General features: G+C 39.7%; 3 protein-coding genes across 8 annotated transcripts in view; all 3 read right to left on the bottom strand.

Moving 5' to 3' along the window:
- Positions 1 to 1,064: 1,064 nt before the first annotated feature.
- Positions 1,065 to 9,360, bottom strand: kiss1rb (KISS1 receptor b). 5 transcript variants are annotated; one of them, XM_010788691.1, is made up of 10 exons: positions 8,393 to 9,360; positions 7,262 to 7,462; positions 7,015 to 7,143; positions 5,432 to 6,801; positions 5,073 to 5,298; positions 4,251 to 4,375; positions 3,847 to 3,982; positions 2,772 to 3,010; positions 2,531 to 2,683; positions 1,065 to 1,897 (listed from the first exon to the last, which is right to left on the bottom strand). In XM_010788691.1, exons 4-10 carry the CDS (start codon positions 5,597 to 5,599, stop codon positions 1,661 to 1,663), a joined length of 1,284 nt encoding a protein of 427 aa, XP_010786993.1. In that variant the 5' UTR covers positions 5,600 to 6,801; positions 7,015 to 7,143; positions 7,262 to 7,462; positions 8,393 to 9,360; the 3' UTR covers positions 1,065 to 1,660. The 5 variants fall into 5 exon arrangements, with proteins under 5 accessions (XP_010786993.1, XP_010786991.1, XP_010786992.1 ...); XM_010788689.1 differs by having other exon boundaries at positions 7,015 to 7,462; positions 8,393 to 8,465; positions 8,561 to 9,360; XM_010788690.1 differs by having other exon boundaries at positions 7,015 to 7,507.
- A 100-nt stretch (positions 9,361 to 9,460) lies between these two features.
- On the bottom strand, positions 9,461 to 13,619 carry isca1 (iron-sulfur cluster assembly 1). Its single transcript, XM_010788693.1, has 4 exons — positions 13,489 to 13,619; positions 11,622 to 11,675; positions 11,090 to 11,195; positions 9,461 to 10,282 (listed from the first exon to the last, which is right to left on the bottom strand). The coding sequence occupies exons 1-4, from the start codon at positions 13,567 to 13,569 to the stop codon at positions 10,134 to 10,136; spliced, it is 390 nt and encodes a 129-aa protein (XP_010786995.1). The 5' UTR covers positions 13,570 to 13,619; the 3' UTR covers positions 9,461 to 10,133.
- A 519-nt stretch (positions 13,620 to 14,138) lies between these two features.
- The window catches only part of tut7 (terminal uridylyl transferase 7), a 14,431-nt gene continuing 8,758 nt past the window's right edge, over positions 14,139 to 19,811 (bottom strand). For both annotated transcript variants that reach the window (XM_010788685.1, XM_010788686.1), the window contains exons 18-29: positions 19,032 to 19,135; positions 18,847 to 18,936; positions 18,636 to 18,749; positions 18,307 to 18,384; positions 18,013 to 18,190; positions 17,670 to 17,717; positions 17,483 to 17,574; positions 17,276 to 17,391; positions 16,780 to 16,970; positions 16,522 to 16,595; positions 16,339 to 16,405; positions 14,139 to 15,672 (exon numbers count right to left, since the gene is read on the bottom strand). In XM_010788685.1, the coding sequence (XP_010786987.1) occupies positions 15,614 to 15,672; positions 16,339 to 16,405; positions 16,522 to 16,595; positions 16,780 to 16,970; positions 17,276 to 17,391; positions 17,483 to 17,574; positions 17,670 to 17,717; positions 18,013 to 18,190; positions 18,307 to 18,384; positions 18,636 to 18,749; positions 18,847 to 18,936; positions 19,032 to 19,135 (1,211 nt within the window). In that variant the 3' untranslated portion in view covers positions 14,139 to 15,613. The remainder of the gene's footprint in view (positions 15,673 to 16,338; positions 16,406 to 16,521; positions 16,596 to 16,779; positions 16,971 to 17,275; positions 17,392 to 17,482; positions 17,575 to 17,669; positions 17,718 to 18,012; positions 18,191 to 18,306; positions 18,385 to 18,635; positions 18,750 to 18,846; positions 18,937 to 19,031; positions 19,136 to 19,811) is intronic.

The raw sequence follows: 19,811 nt of genomic DNA, 5'->3' as shown, positions 1-19,811 counted from the left end.
AATTTGCTACATATCCAAACAAACAAACAAAGTTTGCAATCCAATTAATGTTAATCTAACTGGGTTTTGATAGATAACACATCTCTTTTTCTTCTCTCTTATTTTATTTATTTTGTGCACTCAATATCAATCAAACTATTGTTCGTTTATACATTTTAAGAATGGCGTTTATCTTTTTTGAGAATTAGTTCTTATTTTATTTTTATTTATTTGGGTTAACAGATGATACAAATGTTTGTGTCAGTAAATGTGTACTAACTGAGGCGGGGGTGTGTGTGGAAATAACGGGGACAGAGCTGGCTGCTGTCAGACGATCAGCTGTGCAGCGTCATCACAAACGGACGTCGCTTCACGACGCTCCGGAGGAAAGGACGTCCCATTGCTCTTAAAACTAATTTCCCTCCTTCTCATGGTTTCCTTGCGTCCCTCCATGCTTCCCTGGTGGGAGGGACTTGTCACAGGGAAACGACGCAAGGAATCCATTTAACCGAAGTGAGAAAGGCCCTGTAACGCCACAACAATGTGGGCGCGCGCGCCTGACACGCACGTGACAGACAGACAAACAACTTTCCTTAGAAAGTGTTTATTCAAATAAATGTACACTTGATTGAATGAAACTCTGTAGCAGATGTAGCCTTGCATTGTTTTTCTTTTTTTTTAAAATTGTGTTCATGTTTATGGATGCCATCGTGTAAAATGAACAGTCTTAAGCGAGCTATTTCTGAAATAATTCCTTTGTAGGCTACCAACCTATACTTAACACTGGAAGAAATGCATTACATCCTAACTCTGACATTGTCCTTTCTCTTACAAGTAATTAAAAGTAAAGTAGTAAATACAAAATCATCATTTCAAAATCAGTGTTTCTGTAAAGACACAGGTTGCATGTTTAGTAAGAAAAGGAGATAAAGGAGAAAAATATTTGATGGGTAAACACAGCGGATATCAGAGGAGCAGAACAATCTCATAAAGAAAATCTCAGCTTCATATTTGGCAATCCAGTTAACTGGCCAGAGTCAGCAACACTGAATTTAACAAAACAAAAAATCCAAAAACATACCAACTCATAATATAATTGTTTTATTATTTACTTTATGAACAGTTTATATCCATACTTAAAAGCCTGTTGAAGTACTTACAGATAGAAAGGTAAAGCTCAACTGATGGTCCCAAATATATACCTAATACCTAATATACCCTGTAGTGCAGTGAAACCAAGTTAAAGAAACAAAAAGGACCAAGCAGAACTTGAGCAGGCAAAGCATAGTGTTTATCCCAGATTCTTCATACATTACTAAATCATTATATTCAACAAGGCTGCTGTCCATAAAGGACAGTTATCTCCATGAAATAATGTAAAGACAATAAAGCCAGAGCACAAACACGTTGACCTTCAATAAAATAAATTGGAAACTAGAAACGTGTGACGTGTTTCAGCAGCTTGTGAAAGTCACAATAGGCTCCTGACTGCTCTGCTCCTACGAAGAGATCACATGGCAGTTATTATGGTTTGGATGTGTTGGTTTAAACCTGTTACTTACTTTTGTTGTTAGTATTTTCTATATGAAGCCCATATTGAGTCAGGATGACCAGTGTACATCCAGGGTGCTCTCATCTCCAGAACAAACTATAAATAAACAATGAGGGCACAGTGTGACCTTTAGGACACAGATGAAAGAAAGTTCAGCTCTGCTCCTCCTTTGGGTGCCTGGCGACCCATGTCTCCCCCGTCCTCTGTGTCCATGTTTCCCACCTTGACTTGCCCCCTTGTGCGCCACAGAAATACGGCGGGGAAGGCGTGCTTGAAGGCCTTCCTGAAGTTGTTGCCCATGAAGGCGTAAACGAGCGGGTTGACGGAGGAGTTGGAGTAAGACATGCAGTGACCCCAAATCTTCAGCTGTGGATGCAGAATTGAGACTGACTGAGATCAAAGACAATCAATCTGTGGCCGTTTTAGAACCAAGACAAGCCTCCATTTCTGTCCCTAAAGTCTTGTCATTCACTGTCACTACCTGGAACTGCTCAACGCAGATTGATTCTCAGTACCTTTCAAAGAACATTGGAACATTAAAGATCAAAGCTGCCCAAACTGGGGCCAGCTGGCCAAAAGTGTACCACTATAAGGTTTGATTCAACCTGTTGTTTCGAACGACAACAAAAAAAGGATTAAACCAAATTATAATAGACTATATCATAATTTGAGAATGGCACACAAACATGACTTTGCACAAGACAGCTTGAGGTGAGCGAGGTAACAAGAAAATGGAGAGGCAGATATCTGGTACACAGATTATAAGGCATTTCAATTTAGGGATCTTGGGATCCTAGTGTAATTTTGCATTTTAGCAATACGCTCAAGTAAAATATGTATTTGCTTCTGCCCTGTGGCCAAAGATTAGGATTACATTTATTTTCATCGTTTGCATTTTCAAATCCAGGTTGAACAATGAGGGGTTGAATATGACTGCACCATTTTGGATTATCTGTGCATATATAATAAGTCCCAAAATATGAATACCAAATGTGTCACCTTGTATAGAAGATAACTGCGGAGGCCAAAAGCTTGCAGGAGGATGCAGACCTGGATGGGGCCCCAGCAGATGAGGAAGAGAGCTACCATCACCACCACCATCCGGGAGATGCGCGCCCGTACGGCTGCTGCTCGCTCTGCATGAGCCTGGAGCTGGCGTTAGAGAGGCTTTGTAATTATTTGTATCACCATCTGTATTTTGGGATTAAATAAGAAAGTAATTCCTATATCTTTCTCTTACTTGGTAGCTGCTGTCGATGGGATTCACGCTGGCTTGCCCAATGCGCTTTAGCATGAAGGCGTAACAGGCGGTGATGGTGAGCAAGGGTAGAAGGTAGACGGCCAGGAAGCTGTAGATGATGAAGGCTCTCTGGAGGCTAGCAGAGGGGAAGACCTCACTGCAGTACGTCTGAGGGCCAAACCAGTATCCTGCCTCCAAACGCTGGTACACAGCGACAGGGATCGACAGAAGCAAAGAGCCTGGGCAGGACAGAGGACAGGACAGTGTGACTCATCATGGTGTTCATAAAAGGTGCCATTACTGCCACTAGATGCTAACCTGTTGTTACACAAAACCATCTTAGAAACTGTCGTTAGGCACTGTTTTAAAAAGGGCTTTCAAAAAAAGGAAGGAAAGGGAAAATGTGTGACTTTGTAGTTATTTTAAAATGTCTTATTTCATTAAGAAGATATTAAGCTGACAAGATGTTGATAACAATTAAACCTAAGTTAAAAACGTTTAAAATATCCTTTTATACACTTATACCTTACAGTCAGTCAATCAATGTCGATATGACAGCAAGGCCTAAAAACCCAGAAGAAAGAGAGGCTATTAAAAAAGAAATGTATTCGGAACAATAATCCCAAATAAATTGCAGAAAGAATGTTTACTCCAGTCTGCATTAAATGTTTCTTTCATGATTTTTTCATTTTCAACACAACAGCAAAGGCAGCAAGCTCAGCTGCTTCAATATTTCGACTTAAGTTTAATACAGTGAATAAACTGTGGGGTTTTCTCCTTGTACGATGTGAGGGTCTAAGGACAGAGGGTGTCGTTTTCTCATACTGATATTCTGCACAAACTGTGCTGCTGTATTAGCTGTAGGTTATTTTTTCTTCATTATATGTACAGCACTTTGGCTCGACCAAAAATCGTTTAAAAATGTGCTATATAAATAAAACTTGATTTGATTTTGAATTTGATTTGATTTGAATAATAATAATAATAAGAGTGATTAGAAGGTAAACAGAGCACCGTTAGCTGATCTGACTCTCCCATTGTCATTGTGTGTATAATGTGTTTGTTTGAGTGATACCTATCCAGATAGACACAGAGATGGCGAGGGCCATGCGAGGCGTGCGGTGTTGCAGCGACTGCAGAGGGTAGACGGTCACGTAGCAGCGGTCCACACTCATGGCTGACAGAGTGATACATGTGGCCTGAGCAGTCACCTGAAACATAAAGGTCACAGGGAAGATTTGTTTCAAGGACACAAACACTTTTCCCCTTTTTCTCTGACATTTTCAAGTAGGTTTTATGTTTTGCATCTAGGTTGAGTCGCATAGTTTATACAACTTAACATCTAAAATTGTTATTTTGCACATAATAGAATGTCAACATGGGATATAATCAGTTGTTATGCCTTGATAATAGAAATAATGGTCTCCAGAGGTTCCAGACCTGTTTGAGTTTGTGTGTTTATTTGTGCATATCTCTCACTTGCTGCAGGTAGTTTACCAGTCGGCACATAAACTCTCCAAAGATCCAGCTGGGCAGTGGGTACAGTGTGGCAGTGAAGGGTACGCAGCACACCAGAAACAAGATATCGCTTGTGGCTAGGTTTACTGGAAGAAGAGGAGAATAGCCCAAACAGAGACATTTAATTCAAGACATGTCAAGTAGAAATGCACTCTTTCAGAAGTTCCCCAGCGCACCTGTGTTCAGCAGTTTGCTGCTTTTATTGATAAAGGTATACAATAATACACTTTCACTATGAATTTTATAAACTGACTAAACTAAACAAACTGAGAGCTTTACGGTTCCCTGTGGAGTGTTTGATCTTTTAGAAAGACTGTGGAACGCTTTTCTGTGAGTAGGTCACAGCGATGAACGGATGGAGCATTATAATATTGTACTAACGTGAAAGTGTTGTACAACCAGCAATGTGCCAACAAAGGCAGGACAGAAGAATACCACTTTTAAATTGAAAGTATCTAAAAAAAAAAAAATCAGTATTGCAAATCTTACGAGGCGGAAAATGCACTCAACATGTTTGTCGGACCTTAAACGTTTTGGTGAGTAAAACTGATTATGAATCAAACCTTTACTTATTTAAAAGAAAACTAGAAGGCACCTTACATTTTGTGCATTACATTACTGCCTTGCAGAAAGAGTCCCCTCATCTCTTTAGTTATCTTTTGTTGGGTTTAGATTTCCTTTTTGTACACAATCTATCGTGTTGGGCATCCCTCTCCCACATTTCTTTCACTTGACACTGAAAAGACACAAGAAAAGAGCTGCTTTGCGCATAAACAATGTTACCTATGTAAAAGTTGGTGACAGTCTTCATCTGCTGGTGCTTGGTGACCACATGGATGACCAGCGAGTTCCCGACCAAGCCCACCAGCATGATGAGGCTGAAGAAAGTGGGGACCAGCCAGGAGTCCACAAGCACCGGGGGCCCCTGGCCCTCCAGAGCTGCAGACTCGTTGCACACAGACTCACAGTCTCCCAATGTCATCTTCACAAACCACAGCCAGGTGGAGATCTGTGGTACAGACAATATTTAAATGTGGTCAAATCTGGGCTGATGTTATTATTATAATCTAAGCAAATGTAAAAAAAAAGATGACATCAAATTATAAAGACATGTTATGCTTTTTCTGAATTGCTTCTCGTACCTGTGCTGTTTGCTTCCACAGTGCTCCTCTCTCTGCTATACAAAGCTTTTGTCCCGCGTTGGTCAGTGATGCGCTGCTCTTCTGTTCACTGCAGGTCTGAGATGAAAGCACTGTAACCCCCCACCATATATGGGGAGGGGGGGGTTGTTTGGATGAGACAGGGGACATTTTGCTCTGAGAGTGTTTGTGAGAGCAAAAGAAAGAGCGACTGAGGTAGCTTTTAAACCTAACCTCCTTAATTAGCTGTAATTGCCCAGGGCCCGATGCCCTGTAAAGTGACTGCAGCTAGATTGGAATCCTCTGAGCATCCAGAAGTTGCAATGTGTCTGCAGCTGAACAGTAAAATAGTGTAATGTTCAACATTGATGTCACAAAAGCCCCAGTTTATCCTTAACTCTTTTCCAGTTAAAGTCTGTCTGAATAATTATTTCCTTTGCCTTCCACTTCCTCTTTAAATGTGCGTATGTCAATCTACTAAAGGTACAGCCTAGAGGCTCCCTTACCTTCGCAATTCATTTCATCAATACTGAACCATAGTGGTTCAAACAGGGAAATCATAAAAACAGGTACTTACCTGCAAACCAACATGAACGTGAATCAGTCAGCTGGAGGTTGTGGTGACCGCCAGACGCCACAACAACAACAACAACAACCCGTTTTTATAGCTATCATTACATCCTTCATGAGATTTGCTGCAGAGTAGCAAGTGCCAATTGCACAGCGGTACACAAGTGGAGATAAAAAGTGTTAAATTAAATGTTTACAGTCTGTTGTTTTTTCGATGTATAGTTCTGGCCTTCAAACATATAAAACATGTACTTTAGAGAACCTGTCTGTGCACGAACAAATATATATATTTAGGTTAAATGTGTTGAGAGCTGCATTGCCATCCAGGGCTTCTGAGTACACTTGCTCCTACCTATTCTTTCCCTTTGGTAAAAAAATAACAAATCTAAAAAAAAGTTAACTGAATGTTACAAAAGATGTACCACAAATAAAAAGAAATCTGTTTTACATCTCTGCAAAATACCGAATTTAGACAGTGCCTTTAGTTTGGATTTGCGTTAGACTTAGATCATTCTTTACATGCTGTGTTTCTAATATTTGAACGTATGTCTCCTTAAGAAGTAATCATGTGTAACACATGTTTTGACTTTGTAAGTGCTATGTAAAAAAGTTAAAACAACAGACAAACTATCTCTTCTGGTTCCAGTTTGAGTTTATCGTTTCTGTTGGTTTGGATTAGTCGTCGCAAGCCTTTTTCCCAGCTGCTGCAAAGTTCCTTGCGACTCCAGACTTCTTTGAGGCACCTGAAAACAGCTTCCTCTGGAGGTCTCTCAAGTCCTCAAAGAACCATGCACTGGTCGGCCCTGGATCAGGATCAACATGACAATAGTTATAGAAGGATCTACAAATGATCTACTCAATGGTCTATGCACTAAAACATGGTCATTGTTTGAATTGCATTTGCTCCATATTGTAGTAGCTTTGTTTGCCATGATCATATCATTATGCAACCCCAGGAAAATGGTCTGTCTTCAGAATATTTATGTGTATTTATGAATGTTACGATTATTATTGACCGGATTGGGCATTCTGGTCAGGCAGTGTCCTCCTGGTCCGAGCCTGCCCCCCGAGGATGTGTGGATGCATCTCTCGCTCTTCAAGTCGCTCTCCAATAGAGCCGACAGAGTCAGAGGTCAGCCTCTTTTCTACCAGGTGAGCAGGAAAGACACATGTCGAGGATGGTAAGCTGGGCTGCAGATGCTCATCCTGAGAAGAGGCCACTGCAGTGCTGATTGGCGCAGGAAGAGGGATTGGTAAACTCACTTTCAGGAAGTCCCGCCTCTTAAACTGCCGCCTCGACAGCTGCCTGATGTTTTCAGGGAGGGTGGCTCTGGATCTAAAGGTCCCATTGGTTTTAGAAGGGCCTGCCCCTGTGTTGGTCAGGGTGGAGAGGGAGGTGCTGATGTTTCGGGGGTCAAAAGATGGAGATCTCCTCTCAGCCAAAGCCGCTAATAACTCTGACATCTGAGAGAATAGTAGACACAGGTAGAGGGGGAGTTTCACAGAAATCTGACATAGAGATGAAATATTTAGGAACATTCTTCTGAAGCACATCAACCTCCAGCTACTTTTCTACTGTAATTCATACATCATAGTTCCCACAGAGGGTGGCTGTGTGTGTGTTCTTTTTTTTTTTTAAAGCAAACTTGATCTTATTGTCTTTGTCAACATATTGGACTTCATAGCTCAAATTGAACAAATCTAAATATATGTAAAGTAAAAGGGGTCCGTTGTAGTGAAAAACCAACATAGGACTATGACCGACTGTGCATTTCCAGTCTCAAGATCTTGAACGTCTTTGAGTTGTTTTGGTTCTCCGGCTGCAGCTTTACTCTTTTGGTTCACTTTCATCTTTTTATGAGCGCAATTTCTGCAAGCAACTGTTTAGTTTCTGCAAGCAGCTGGTTTAGTTTCTGAATACAAGGTTCTGGAAATCACCTCTTATCACTAAAACAAAGTTAGTGAACATGCTGGAGCTTTTAGCTGCTAGATAGAGCTGTACGTGTCCCTTAGGAGTTGGTGGAGACCAATGATAGTGATACATTTAAATAGATAACTGGAATGCCAAGCATCAGATGGAGAGTGCTTCTCTATCTTTAAACTTTACATGAATGCTAATATTACTTGGATGCAGCTGTAACTAACATCTCCGTCTTAACACATGTCAAAGTTTCATTCACAGCCTGTTCAGCAGTCCTTAAGTGGAAAAAGCAAACCTAATAATATTATTTTCTAGATAACTTAAGCCAACACAACAGTTCATATTAAATCAATCTGCACATCCTTCTTTACTCTAATTGACGATATCTCTCTAAAGTACATTTTAGAGTTCACTTGAAAATGTGGCCAAATTATAATATAGCAATAAATACTGTGTGTTCATTTGTTAACTACCTTTAGCTCATTAGGCTCTCTGTTGTCCAGCAGATCTCCATCCTTGTTTTGATTGTCCATGACCCCGAAGGACCTTCAAACATCGAACAGAGCAGTCACATGTTACTTCAGTGAGATGAACACCCTAAAATATGGGTTATTAACATATATATTTGAAAACCATGATACCTGCTTGTCCTTAGTTACTTCCCTGTTGACATTTCCATTTGGTTCCAACACTTGTGCTCTCACCATAACAACTGAGCCATCTCCATGACAACTGGCCTGGTTTCTCCAATGATTACGTTTTTTCTGGCACAAACTCAAAAGTCACCCTGTCTCTTCATCCAACAATCTCTCTTTAAATAAATAAATAAACTCAATTTGATTTGCAAAAGTAAATGCCATGATTTAAAAAAGGAATTCAGGTTGGAGAGGTAAATGTGGCATGGAAAAACTAGATTTCATGGATGTGAACGCTACCTTCAATTTCAAATAAACAAAATAATGAAATGTTGCAGAATATTTTTTGCGCAGAATACCACATTTTTTTATTAGAAAGACTAGCCTACATATAATTGAACAAAAATAACCTGAAAAGTTGTTTTAAAGTCATCAAAGGGTATTTTCAGCAGCAACAATATTCTTTATCCACATTTTCTCCCCAAAGAATTATTATATGGAACAAAAACACATAACCATCGCAGGAATCTACCATTGTTAATACCAGAATAAATATTTAAAGTTAAATAACTACTAATTAAAACAAGGATTATTTTACTTGTTACATTTCACATTAACAAGCTAAGCTCCCAATTAACAGTTCATCTGAATAATGAAAAATAACAAATGTATCATTAATATAATACGCTATGAGATTTTTTTTAAAGAAATGTGATTTTGCCTAACTTTTTTAAAACTATTTTATATTATTTGTCACAGTTCACATTATGTCCATATGCTACCCCCTTTTTTAATGTGTAATCTAAAGAATAGAGTATAATCTCATATAATGATCTCAAATGTTGTTTTGAGTTAGCTAAAAATCTGATTCAAAACTTAAAAACAGCAGTCACACAATTTCACATGACTGTATTTAGCTATTTATTATCACATTTGTACAGAGACATATTGCACAGTACAAACACAAAGTCCTGGCTTTGCTCAAATAATGAAGAAACCAACATAAACCTCATGTACTCCTATATGAGGGAATAATGTATTTTGTGCGTGATTTTTTACTTGTGTGCGTGGTTCAAGGGAGATACATTATCTATATTTACACAGAGAGATAAATATACACTTTACAAACTCATAAAAAGCTTTCCCACTTTTGCATACTGCTGCTAACTTGCCACTGGGTGATAGAACACTGTCTTACAGCATGAGAGTTTTAAATTGTAGCAAATCACTTTTAATTAAAAAAAGTCCTGCTATTGAGGTCTTATAAGGTTTTTTTTAGACTCAGAGCCAAGCGAAAAAAGAGAGGTATCTGAACCTAAAATCAACAAGTCAAGATAGTTTAGACTACTGTACACAGATGGTATTAAAAACCTCCTCTAAAAATTATTATGCAATACTTGGCCTCCTCAAGTATGTGTGTGTATGCGAGTCGTCTGCAGTCAGAGCGGTATAAGAGGAGCGCAGGCACGTCCACATCTCAGATGTCCTCATGTCCCACTTCCTCGCCAACATTCAGTGTCTCAGTCTTTATGGGCAGGACAGGGTGCAGGAGCAGGGAGGTACAGGAGCTCCACCACGCTCATATGTTGAAGCTCTCTCCACAGCCACACGTGCCCTTTATGTTGGGATTGTTGAAGACAAATTCACTGGACAGCTTGGACTCCACATAGTCCATCTCAGTGCCCAGAAGGGTCAGCTGAGCCTTCTTCTCTATGAACACCCTAACACCTGCAAGAGAAGCACATTACAGCCGTCACCACTCACAACTGCTTACCTAAATGTAGTATACGATACGACGTTACAATACGATGATATTTAAGACAAGATAAAAGGAAACAGACATTAACATAATAGCAAAGTCTAGTATATAGACTGAGTATGACACGTTCCCATCAGTAAAACAAACCTTAAAATTCAAAAAACACAATTTGAAATAAAATCTCTATGTGTAAGAATGGAAATAGGTCTGGCAATTGATTAAAATAAAAAACAATTCTAGTGAAACTCCAAATGTCTCAATCCCCTGTTTAATACAGGGGATTTTAATATTTGATTTCATTAAAAAATAATAAAAACATCTCCCTCACACAACTGTACATATTCAAGTTCCTCCAAAAACTACATTTTATATTATTACGTTAGAACACATCATTTTAAGATGTACCTATGATTAGTACTCTTTTTGTTTTACTGTAGACCTCGAAAGCCTCATCATGTTTCACCATGGCAACAACAGCTCATGTTAACTCATTCTCCTCTGCCCATGCCAATGAGTCAAACAATACAGCGGCAATAAAACGACTTGCAGACATTAAAGGGTTGCCTTTGACAGCCCTAATTTGACCATTTCCATCTTTAGCAAACCTAGTTTTAGTATAAATAGAAAAATTACGGTGGCAAAAAGCTATTTATGCTGTAATTCATTGTAAAAAAAGAAAGAGAGTTTAATGTATTAGATCTTTGTTCTGCCAGGCTTCCTGACCCCAACTTTTACATTTTATTACAAGGATAGCAAAACAATGACATAAGGCTCACCATCTTGCAGTACTTCCTCATCAGATTTGTCTTTTTCCTTGGTGTAGTCCAGTGTGTAGGTCAGTCCATTACAGCCACGCGTTCTCACTCCGACCTTCATAGCAATCTATGAAGAACCAAACACAACGACATCACCATTCATTGTCAGGTATCCATTATGAATCACTGCTTACAGTACCGCATGAGACATTGTCTGACCACTGGCGAATGTGGCAAAAATAATACATTCAGTGTGGAATAACAGATGTTTAATGATTGTCTGCTGCCACTTGATATCACTAAAGTTCTTTAAAATCCTACTTCAAGAGATATGTTGCCTAAAAAACACACATAGGAAGGGAAAAAGGTGATTAACCTAATTATTCCATTATATATAAGGTTAAGATAACACAGTCCGATACAACTATTCAAAGAAGATAAGTATACATTATTTTTGATTTATTGTAAATTGAAAATGTAATCCTAAAACCACACAGCGCCCTGTGGCAGCACTGTTTGTCTGACAATATGATGTTCAGGGTCAGTTACTTACAAATCCAGGCTTGTTCTTCAACAGAAGACTGATCCTGTTCACAGCTGATGGAGTCTAAAGGAAACAGAATAGAAGATAAAAGGTTAATACAATATTGGATTCAGATGGAAGCAGTGCTTTTGTTTAAAAAAAACTAACTGTTTTTTGTTTGTCATACTTTTGCTCAATGTGCTTCATACAGTCCATGGTGCAGGTGTAGGTTTCTATGATTGTTTTGAATAGTTTTGCTCCCCACTGTGAGAATGTTCTATTGCCCAGGCAAGTACCAACACTATAACAATATAACACACACCCCTGTAGCCCATTGTGCAATTGAGTGGACATTATATAAATCTATTTAACATGTTCATACAAATGCTCAACTTTTTAGTGTGATATCTTGTTTCAATAGTTACTTTCTGTATTATTATTTGTATTCTATTTTATCTTTACCTTGTGTGAATCCTGTTTTTCATTCTGACACTGTTGCTGCTATAAACGAATGAATTTCCAAGGGGATAAATAAAGTTCCATCTTATCTTATCTTATTAGTCACACAGTGCTAATGAATCCCTTAAAGCTGAGTGGAGCTGCTGATGCAAATGTACAGCACATCTCAAATGTGTGACAGCCAGTTGTATAATGACCAAACTGTCAGCCAGTATTGAAAACCTAAAATCTCATTGTATACATGAGGTGTAATATTAACCATTATATCATGTGGTATGAGTATAATTATCTTTAGTCCCTGACAGGTAAAGAAAATAACAACAGGACCCTATAATAAACACATGTTCTGCTGTGTCATTGAGGGACTTCTTAACAGTTACCTCGGCACTCTATCTTTTATCAGCTCGGACCACCAGTGCACACATTATCTGGCAACAACACCAACAGCAGAGCTCGCCAGGCTGATATTCAACACCAGAACAGTTTCATCCCGCCCATTATAACATTAATGTAACAAACGGTCACTGTGCACTGACAAATTGCTACCCTGAATCTATTCGTTTACATTTAAAAACAACATTGTGTGATCTGCCACAAACGGTTATTTCCTTTAGTCGTCAGCTAACAACAGTGAAGAGTGACAGTAAATGTGGGTTTGACGAGGGCAACATGCAATAATTGGGCGGTTTTTATTTTACTTAACCTTTATTTAAGAAGGAAGGTCTCGTTGAGATTTTCAAGAGAGTTCTGGCCAAGATAGGCAGCAGCACTGTTACATAACAAACATCTAAACATCGTAAAAAGCATCTACAGACAGCATTTTCTTCTTCTCAGTCATTAAGCAGCACTTTAAAAGTGTTAAGAGAGACCAGCTCCATGAGTTTACCATAGGATTAACATAATATGTAATATTGAGGAAGCCCTTGTGCCCCATGGCATCTGTGCCTCAACTCGTTTACTCTGAACTTTAATAAATCACCCATCAGATCTGCTCACATCTATAACATATTGCCCACTTGGATGCCACAAATGCCCTAAAGATTTATATAGATGTCAAAATATTAATATGCGGCTAACTGTAGCTGAACAAAGGTGTCCAAAGCACATTACCCAACAACTTAGCTTAGCAAAGGTTAGCATCTAGTTCAGCCAAGGCCAGTTATATTCTTAGGACCGAGTGATTGTATAACCACCCTTGTGTGAACATCAGCTAAAACAGATATAGGAACATCAACAAGCTGACATGTGTTATGTTGCAGGAAAGCTCGGTAAAGGTTGTACTTTACTGCGTGGAGCTTTTAAGTGACAGAAGGTTAGCTAGCTTACCTAATGCTGGATCACGTAACGTTCACGGGCGCAGGATGTTAACGCCACACTTTGTGTATTAACATGAAGAAAACTGTTTAATGTGCGTTTATTAACAAAGCTAATGACTTACCAGTGTCAGTGCGGCTCTTGTAGGCAGAATCTTTCTTTTGCTGACCGCTCGGACGGTCGCACGCACCATGGAGGCAGACATTTTTGCTTCAGTACAATCACAACATTGAATTGCGTAAGCGCGTCAGAAAATTACCAACCGTCCAAAATAAACAGACGGTCAACGATTGGCTAAAACTATGACGGACAGATGTTTCAGCCAATGGGCTCACTGATAAACATCTATTCGTTGTGTAACCTACTTATATGCTACTTTATGCGTGTCTGGGCACTTGAGTGGATCGTTTCGTTCAGCGCCATATATATATTCCTGTACAATGAGGTACTTCATCATGACACAGTGACTAGCTTGGACTAACTTTACTACTTCTGACAAAAATAGAATAAAACTGAATAATCAAATAATTACTCATGTAATAACACAGAACCAGTCCATTGTCAAATATATTATTGTGACAGTTGTGGTGTTATTTAGCTGCTGTATTGGCGAAAATGTAGTAAGTAAAGACGTAAGGAAAAACAAATAGTTACCATGGTTCGATATCAGTGTTGCCCGTTTTATCAGAGGTTGTGTTCCCCAAATGCATTGACAGTTTGATATCGAATCATTTTTTTGAGACAAAACAATTTTATTCAAAAAATATTCCACACTGGGTTTGGATTTTGAGTTTAATGAGTTCTTTGAGACACAAACTGGATTGCAAGCCGACTTTTCCTGGCAGGATTGGGGTTACTTAAAAACAAACTAAACCTCTCATTGAGTCCCAACAAAAGATATCCAATAAAGATGGCATTTAAACAAAGCTACTTTAAAATGAGAAAGTTTGATTACAATACCACCAACAACACATTTCTTCTAATAAAATTTAGCCATTATAGGACAACAATAAAGCCAGATAGTCCATCTTTGAAGTTGAATGATAAGCAGGTCTTTGAGACATTAAACTAGCAGCGACATAATTGAAGGGCATGTACCCTCACACAGTGCAGCTACCAATATGTGGCACCATAACAACAAAATGAAGCTTTTGTGGTAAATAAATACAGGTATGTCTTCACTTAACTGAGATTACCTCTAGTTTTGTGTAAGCATGACACTTTTTGTCATGCTCTCTCAACGTTATGTTCTTGCACTAATGTCACAACGCTTCCTAGCATTTGTGGTGGCACATACAGGTCAGGATAAGCAGACGACAGCACGGTTTCACTGTCCTTCTGTTAACATGGGCAGTTGGGGGGCATGTATCTATGTAATAGGGGTGGATCAGCAGTCACCAAAAATAAAACTATGATCCTGAAAAAATATGTACAGGGTGGTTTCTCCAACATAAAAACTTTCGATAGATTTGCTAGGCTGAAGGAGAGACGGACTGATGGACGCCAGTGCAGGACAAATAAACAGGATTTCAAAGAAAATGTGGTTAAAAAAATAAAAAAGATCCTTGCCACTACGTACACTGCCAATGAACATTTTCACATAACCGTTACAGTAATTTTTTGAGTTGAATCTCAAACATTTGAGGTGAGCTAAACTGAGCTTAAGTCGCTTTAAGGTAGCAGTCAAAACACTAAACCATGACGTTACAGCTGTATCAGTGCTTACTTACTTGGTCTTACCTTACTGTGAGGAATTGCCAATACTGACAAAAAAAGGTTAGCATCAACTATAACACAAATGTATTGTAGTCTGCAAAATATGGACTATTACGTTGAGAAAATTAACTATTAGACATGAACTTGACACCTCTAAATAACTTACTTATTATAATTTAAGAGATTCTAAAAACTAAATCCGCAATGTAACTGTTTGAAAAGTAATAAGTGTAAAACAAACTTGACTGGCAGTGTAGGCAAACAGACATGAGGTGCATGCATAATGGCTTCTCTTGTTAAAACAAAAGCTTTAAAAAGCTCCTCCAGGGAGGACAGCTTTGGGGTGGGGTAGGGGGGGTGAAACACATAAAAAGGCCCTATTTGGCTTCAAGTCAAGGCGTCCTGGCTTTGGCTTTTAACAGGCTCCCATTGGCCCAACAGTCCCATTGAGATTCAATGGTTTCTGAGACTTTGGGTTGCTTTCTGCCTGGACAAGAGTATAACCTTGTGGCTTGTGTAGCCACAGCTGCAGCTCATTCCACCGGACTCTTCCTGTGACCAGAGCGACCCGCATTTCGGGAGGCTAAACTACCTGAAACAGACCAGAAAGCAATTGTCAAAATTGATTCAAAAACATATTTTCAACCTGCACCAGAGCACCCGTTATGAAAAAAACATCCATCTTATGACATCTTAAATAACAAAACAGAACATAATGCCTCAACCTAATAGACTGAATGCTGGATTTTCTTTATTTGACACTTTATTTGCAAAAAAAACAGTTCAGGTTACAAGTTAGATCGCATAAAGAATATGTTGACTATATAGAAAGCAACTGAACACAACAGGAACAAAAGGCTAATCTTTAGCAACTGGAGTTCAGAGGAAGATAGATAGACCTGAAACTGCTTCAAACACTTCTTGCTTTCATTTTCTCTTCTCAACAGCCCTAAGAAAGTGGACCAAAATAAAAAACCAAACACTGTCAACAGTTTTTACTGAGAACAATATCTGCTCAAAGTACGTCTCCCTAAATTAATCACCGGGGGTGTAAGAATAAAAATAAAGCAAATATGGTCTGACAATTTGTGCTCAAGAGAAAGCAGCCCCATAATGTGTTCTGATGGAAGAGGAGTACTTCATACATTTTCCAATCACTGTTTAATTAGTTAGCCTATGCATTCACACAATGGTACCATCAGAATGAAACGTTGATTCCCTAAGGATCTAAACATGCAAGCAATTTCTTTGTACATACCCGCTTGTGGACTTAATATCACATTCTGTGGTTTTCTCTTATTTTTCTCTTCTTGTAAAGGTGAACCCTGGAAAAGGGGAAATAAACAGAGGCACAGGTGTAGTAGTGGACATAAGCTGTCTCTGTTAGAAGAAACATGTTTCAAGAATATGAATCATTGGCTGTGACAAACTGATATCATACCTGTCTCTCCTTTTCTCTCACATTCCTCAAGTGGCCTGAAGAGGTGGAAGAAAAGCCATCCATCCTGGCATTTCCTACCAAATGAAAAGAAGAAGCGTCAATTGCGCCCTTTCAATCTTTATTAACAACATCAATGCATAAGATTTGATATTTCTTAATGCAATAGAAACCAAAGGACATTAACTAACAAGTTCAACTATGGAGTTAAAACAAAATGTATTTTGGAAGGCCTTAATGCCATAGAAAAAAGAATCATACCTGCAGGGCTTCTGTACAGCTGACAGTCCTTCTTGATGTGGGAACTTGATCCACACAGGAAGCAGCAGCGCACTTCCTGTGCATCCCTTTTCCTCCAGTGCTCACCCCTGTGTCTGCCTTGGTCCTTGCCGTCCTCAGCTGTGTCTCTCATGTGATCTGGCCTTTTCTCAGAGTCTCTTCTGTGCCTGGACCTGGGATACAATTATCCAAAATATTATAAAAACCATGTAGCATGATAGATGGTGAAGAAAAAACATTTATCATCGCAGGGCCAAATCAGACATTACATTACATGTCACTTGTTAGACGCTTTTATCCAAAGCGACTTACATACTCAATACTCTGGGCAATCCCCACAGGAGCAATTTGGGGTGAAGTGTCTTGCCCTGGACGACATGCTGACTGCAATGGGGTTTGAACCTGTGACCCCCTGATTCGAACACCAACGCACAACCCACTGCCCCACACGCCTGTGTAGACATGTGATTATACGTACTTTTTGCGCAGGGGACAGTCTTTCATGAAGTGGCCGATCTTGCCACAGATGCGGCAGCAGCGGTCATTTGGAGCCACTTCTCCCTCAGTGAGAACTTCAGGATCAAAGAAATACTCCTGGGAGGAATAAGAACAAATCATTGTGAGACAAATCTGAGGCAAGTGCACCAAAACCTGCAAATGTGGTGTTCAGACAGCAAACACTAACCATCTTGCTGGGGTACGCAGGAGGGAAAGCTTTGACTGGTGTGCCAAACACTGTCCTCCCGTTGATGAAGGCCTTCATGATGAAGTTAGTCACTGATTTGGTGAAAAAAAAACATTATATTAGATAAGCAACCAGAGACAAAGACATTGAGACAACAGTAGATACAAACAGACAGAAATAAGCATACTTTTCCTGGACAGGCCAGCACCGAGATTATGATTCAGGTCAAACGGATCTGGGATTTGAACAGAGAAGGGAAAGCAAAACAAATTAGAAGACATTTCAAAGAAGCCTCTAGAACCTTTGAATTCAGAAAACAAACTCCACAATACTAATAGGTAATAGTGATGTGGAGTTAACAAATTGGATAGACAGCAGGATGTATTAATGATTCCAAAGTGACAAAACTATTATTTACACTTGATGGTGTTTAAGCCAGGATAAAAACTCCCTTGTATCCTCCCGGTGGAATAATACTCATATGATTCTGTGTTATAATTTAATTGTACAAGTCTGGACCCAGAGCTGACCTTCAATGACGATGTATTTGGACGTCCACTGCTTGTTGAAGGTGGTGAGGCAGTTGTGCAGACGGTTACAGATCACTTGCTCTCGGAAGTCGAAGTCCTCGGTGTAAAAGCGGAGCAGGCCGAGCCACAGCTCGCCCACCGTCTCAATGTTCCTCCCACCCTGTGGCCAGCGACTGGGCTGCAGGTGGCAAAGGACAGGACTGGTCTATATTTAGGGCACGCTGCGATATGCATATTGACAAAAATGTTCACAGAGGCACTAAGACACAATATGTTAATATCCAAAACACTCACAAGCGTTTTTAAATCGTCAAAGAAGTACACGTTCCAGTCATCAACTAGCACCTCCGGCTTCTTCTTTCCATCGTAAATCTGCAACAAAAGTTGAGGAATTGAAAATGTAGAGTGTCTTGGGAACAATGTAAGAAATGCTTCAGTGTAGCTTGAAAAAAAGCCTGTGGCGTTTGGGATGCAAAATATCAAATGATTTCAAACGTGTGATTAAGTCTACGATTTGAGGTAGTTTAGATTCCTACACATTGATCTAAGTTTGTGGGATAGGGTAATAAGTAAACATACATTTTAACCCATTTCTTTTTTTTTAACAAACATGTCGCTTGTACCTCTTGCAGCACCGGGATAACTGGTGGGTTTCTCTGCTGTAGAAAGAACAGCACCATGAGGGTGTAAGCGTAGGAAGAGAGACTGCCGCGTGAAGCATCGCCAATGTCACACATCTGTAATGGGACAAACAAAAAAGTATGGTGATACAGTAAAACAATGTCATTAATATATGACCCTGGAGACATACAAACACGTCTTCGGCACACTCACCTTGGCGAAAACCTTCATGACATAACAGAGGATCTTCACTCTTCTGTCGATGGCAGCATAGGAAGCCAACAGGTGTGTGTTGTGCAGGGCCTAAAGAAAAAGGTTGGCAAGCCATTATTTGAATACGAAAGTTATTCAATAGCAAATGTATACAGGAAACAGATGGAAAGAAGAAAGAGCCCCACCAGAGTGTTGTAGAGGCTGATGTCGCCCTCCAGGCCGGTGCGGACATGGTAGAACTTCACGATGGGCACTTTTGCTGTGGTGATGGGCAGGATGTTCTTCAGGCCTGGTGACGGGGTGCAGATATGGAAATGTGTAAAAGGATGCATTGACACTCTGCATTTTGAATTCTGAAAATGGCTTGTTAATATAACCTCACAATAGAAACTAAAGTACCTTAATTTTCGGACTATAAACCGCGCCTTTTTTCCCATTTTTCGACGCTGCGGCTTATATAACGGTGCGGCTAATCTATGGATTTTTACAGCCAACGGCCACTAGGGGACCTCCTAAATCTATGGATTTTACAGGTTACAGTCCACCACCTTTAACTCTATGGGCTCTATGGCCGGTCCGCGCACCCCACCTTTAAGCGGCGGGCTCCAGCAGGAAAAGCTGGAGGCCGGAAAAGAGTGAGACAGGTAGCGGGTAAAAGTGGAACCGAGAGTGGTACGAGAGACATTACGAGAGCGAGACAGTTTGTCCCCGTACCACTGGTTGAAAACCACTGCTGTAGATCACTGCCGGTACGTGCGCTGGGAGTTTGAAAGTTGAAAAGTTTGTGTGTCTGAAACGCTATGTGATACAGTACAGTTTACACAGCACAGTACATGTTCTGTAGCTACTATTGCACTAAATGGTAACACTTGAATACGTTATTAGACCCTCCAGAAAAACGCGGGCAAAAATCCTTTATTATGCGGGCTAAATTCCTTGATTATGCGGGCTAAAATCCTTGATTA

The sequence above is a fragment of the Notothenia coriiceps genome, unplaced genomic scaffold (genome assembly GCF_000735185.1).
Source record: "Notothenia coriiceps isolate Sejong01 unplaced genomic scaffold, NC01 NC01_scaffold00032050, whole genome shotgun sequence".
NCBI classification, from domain to species: Eukaryota; Metazoa; Chordata; class Actinopteri; order Perciformes; family Nototheniidae; genus Notothenia; species Notothenia coriiceps.
This window is presented reverse-complemented; position numbering and strand designations above follow the sequence as displayed.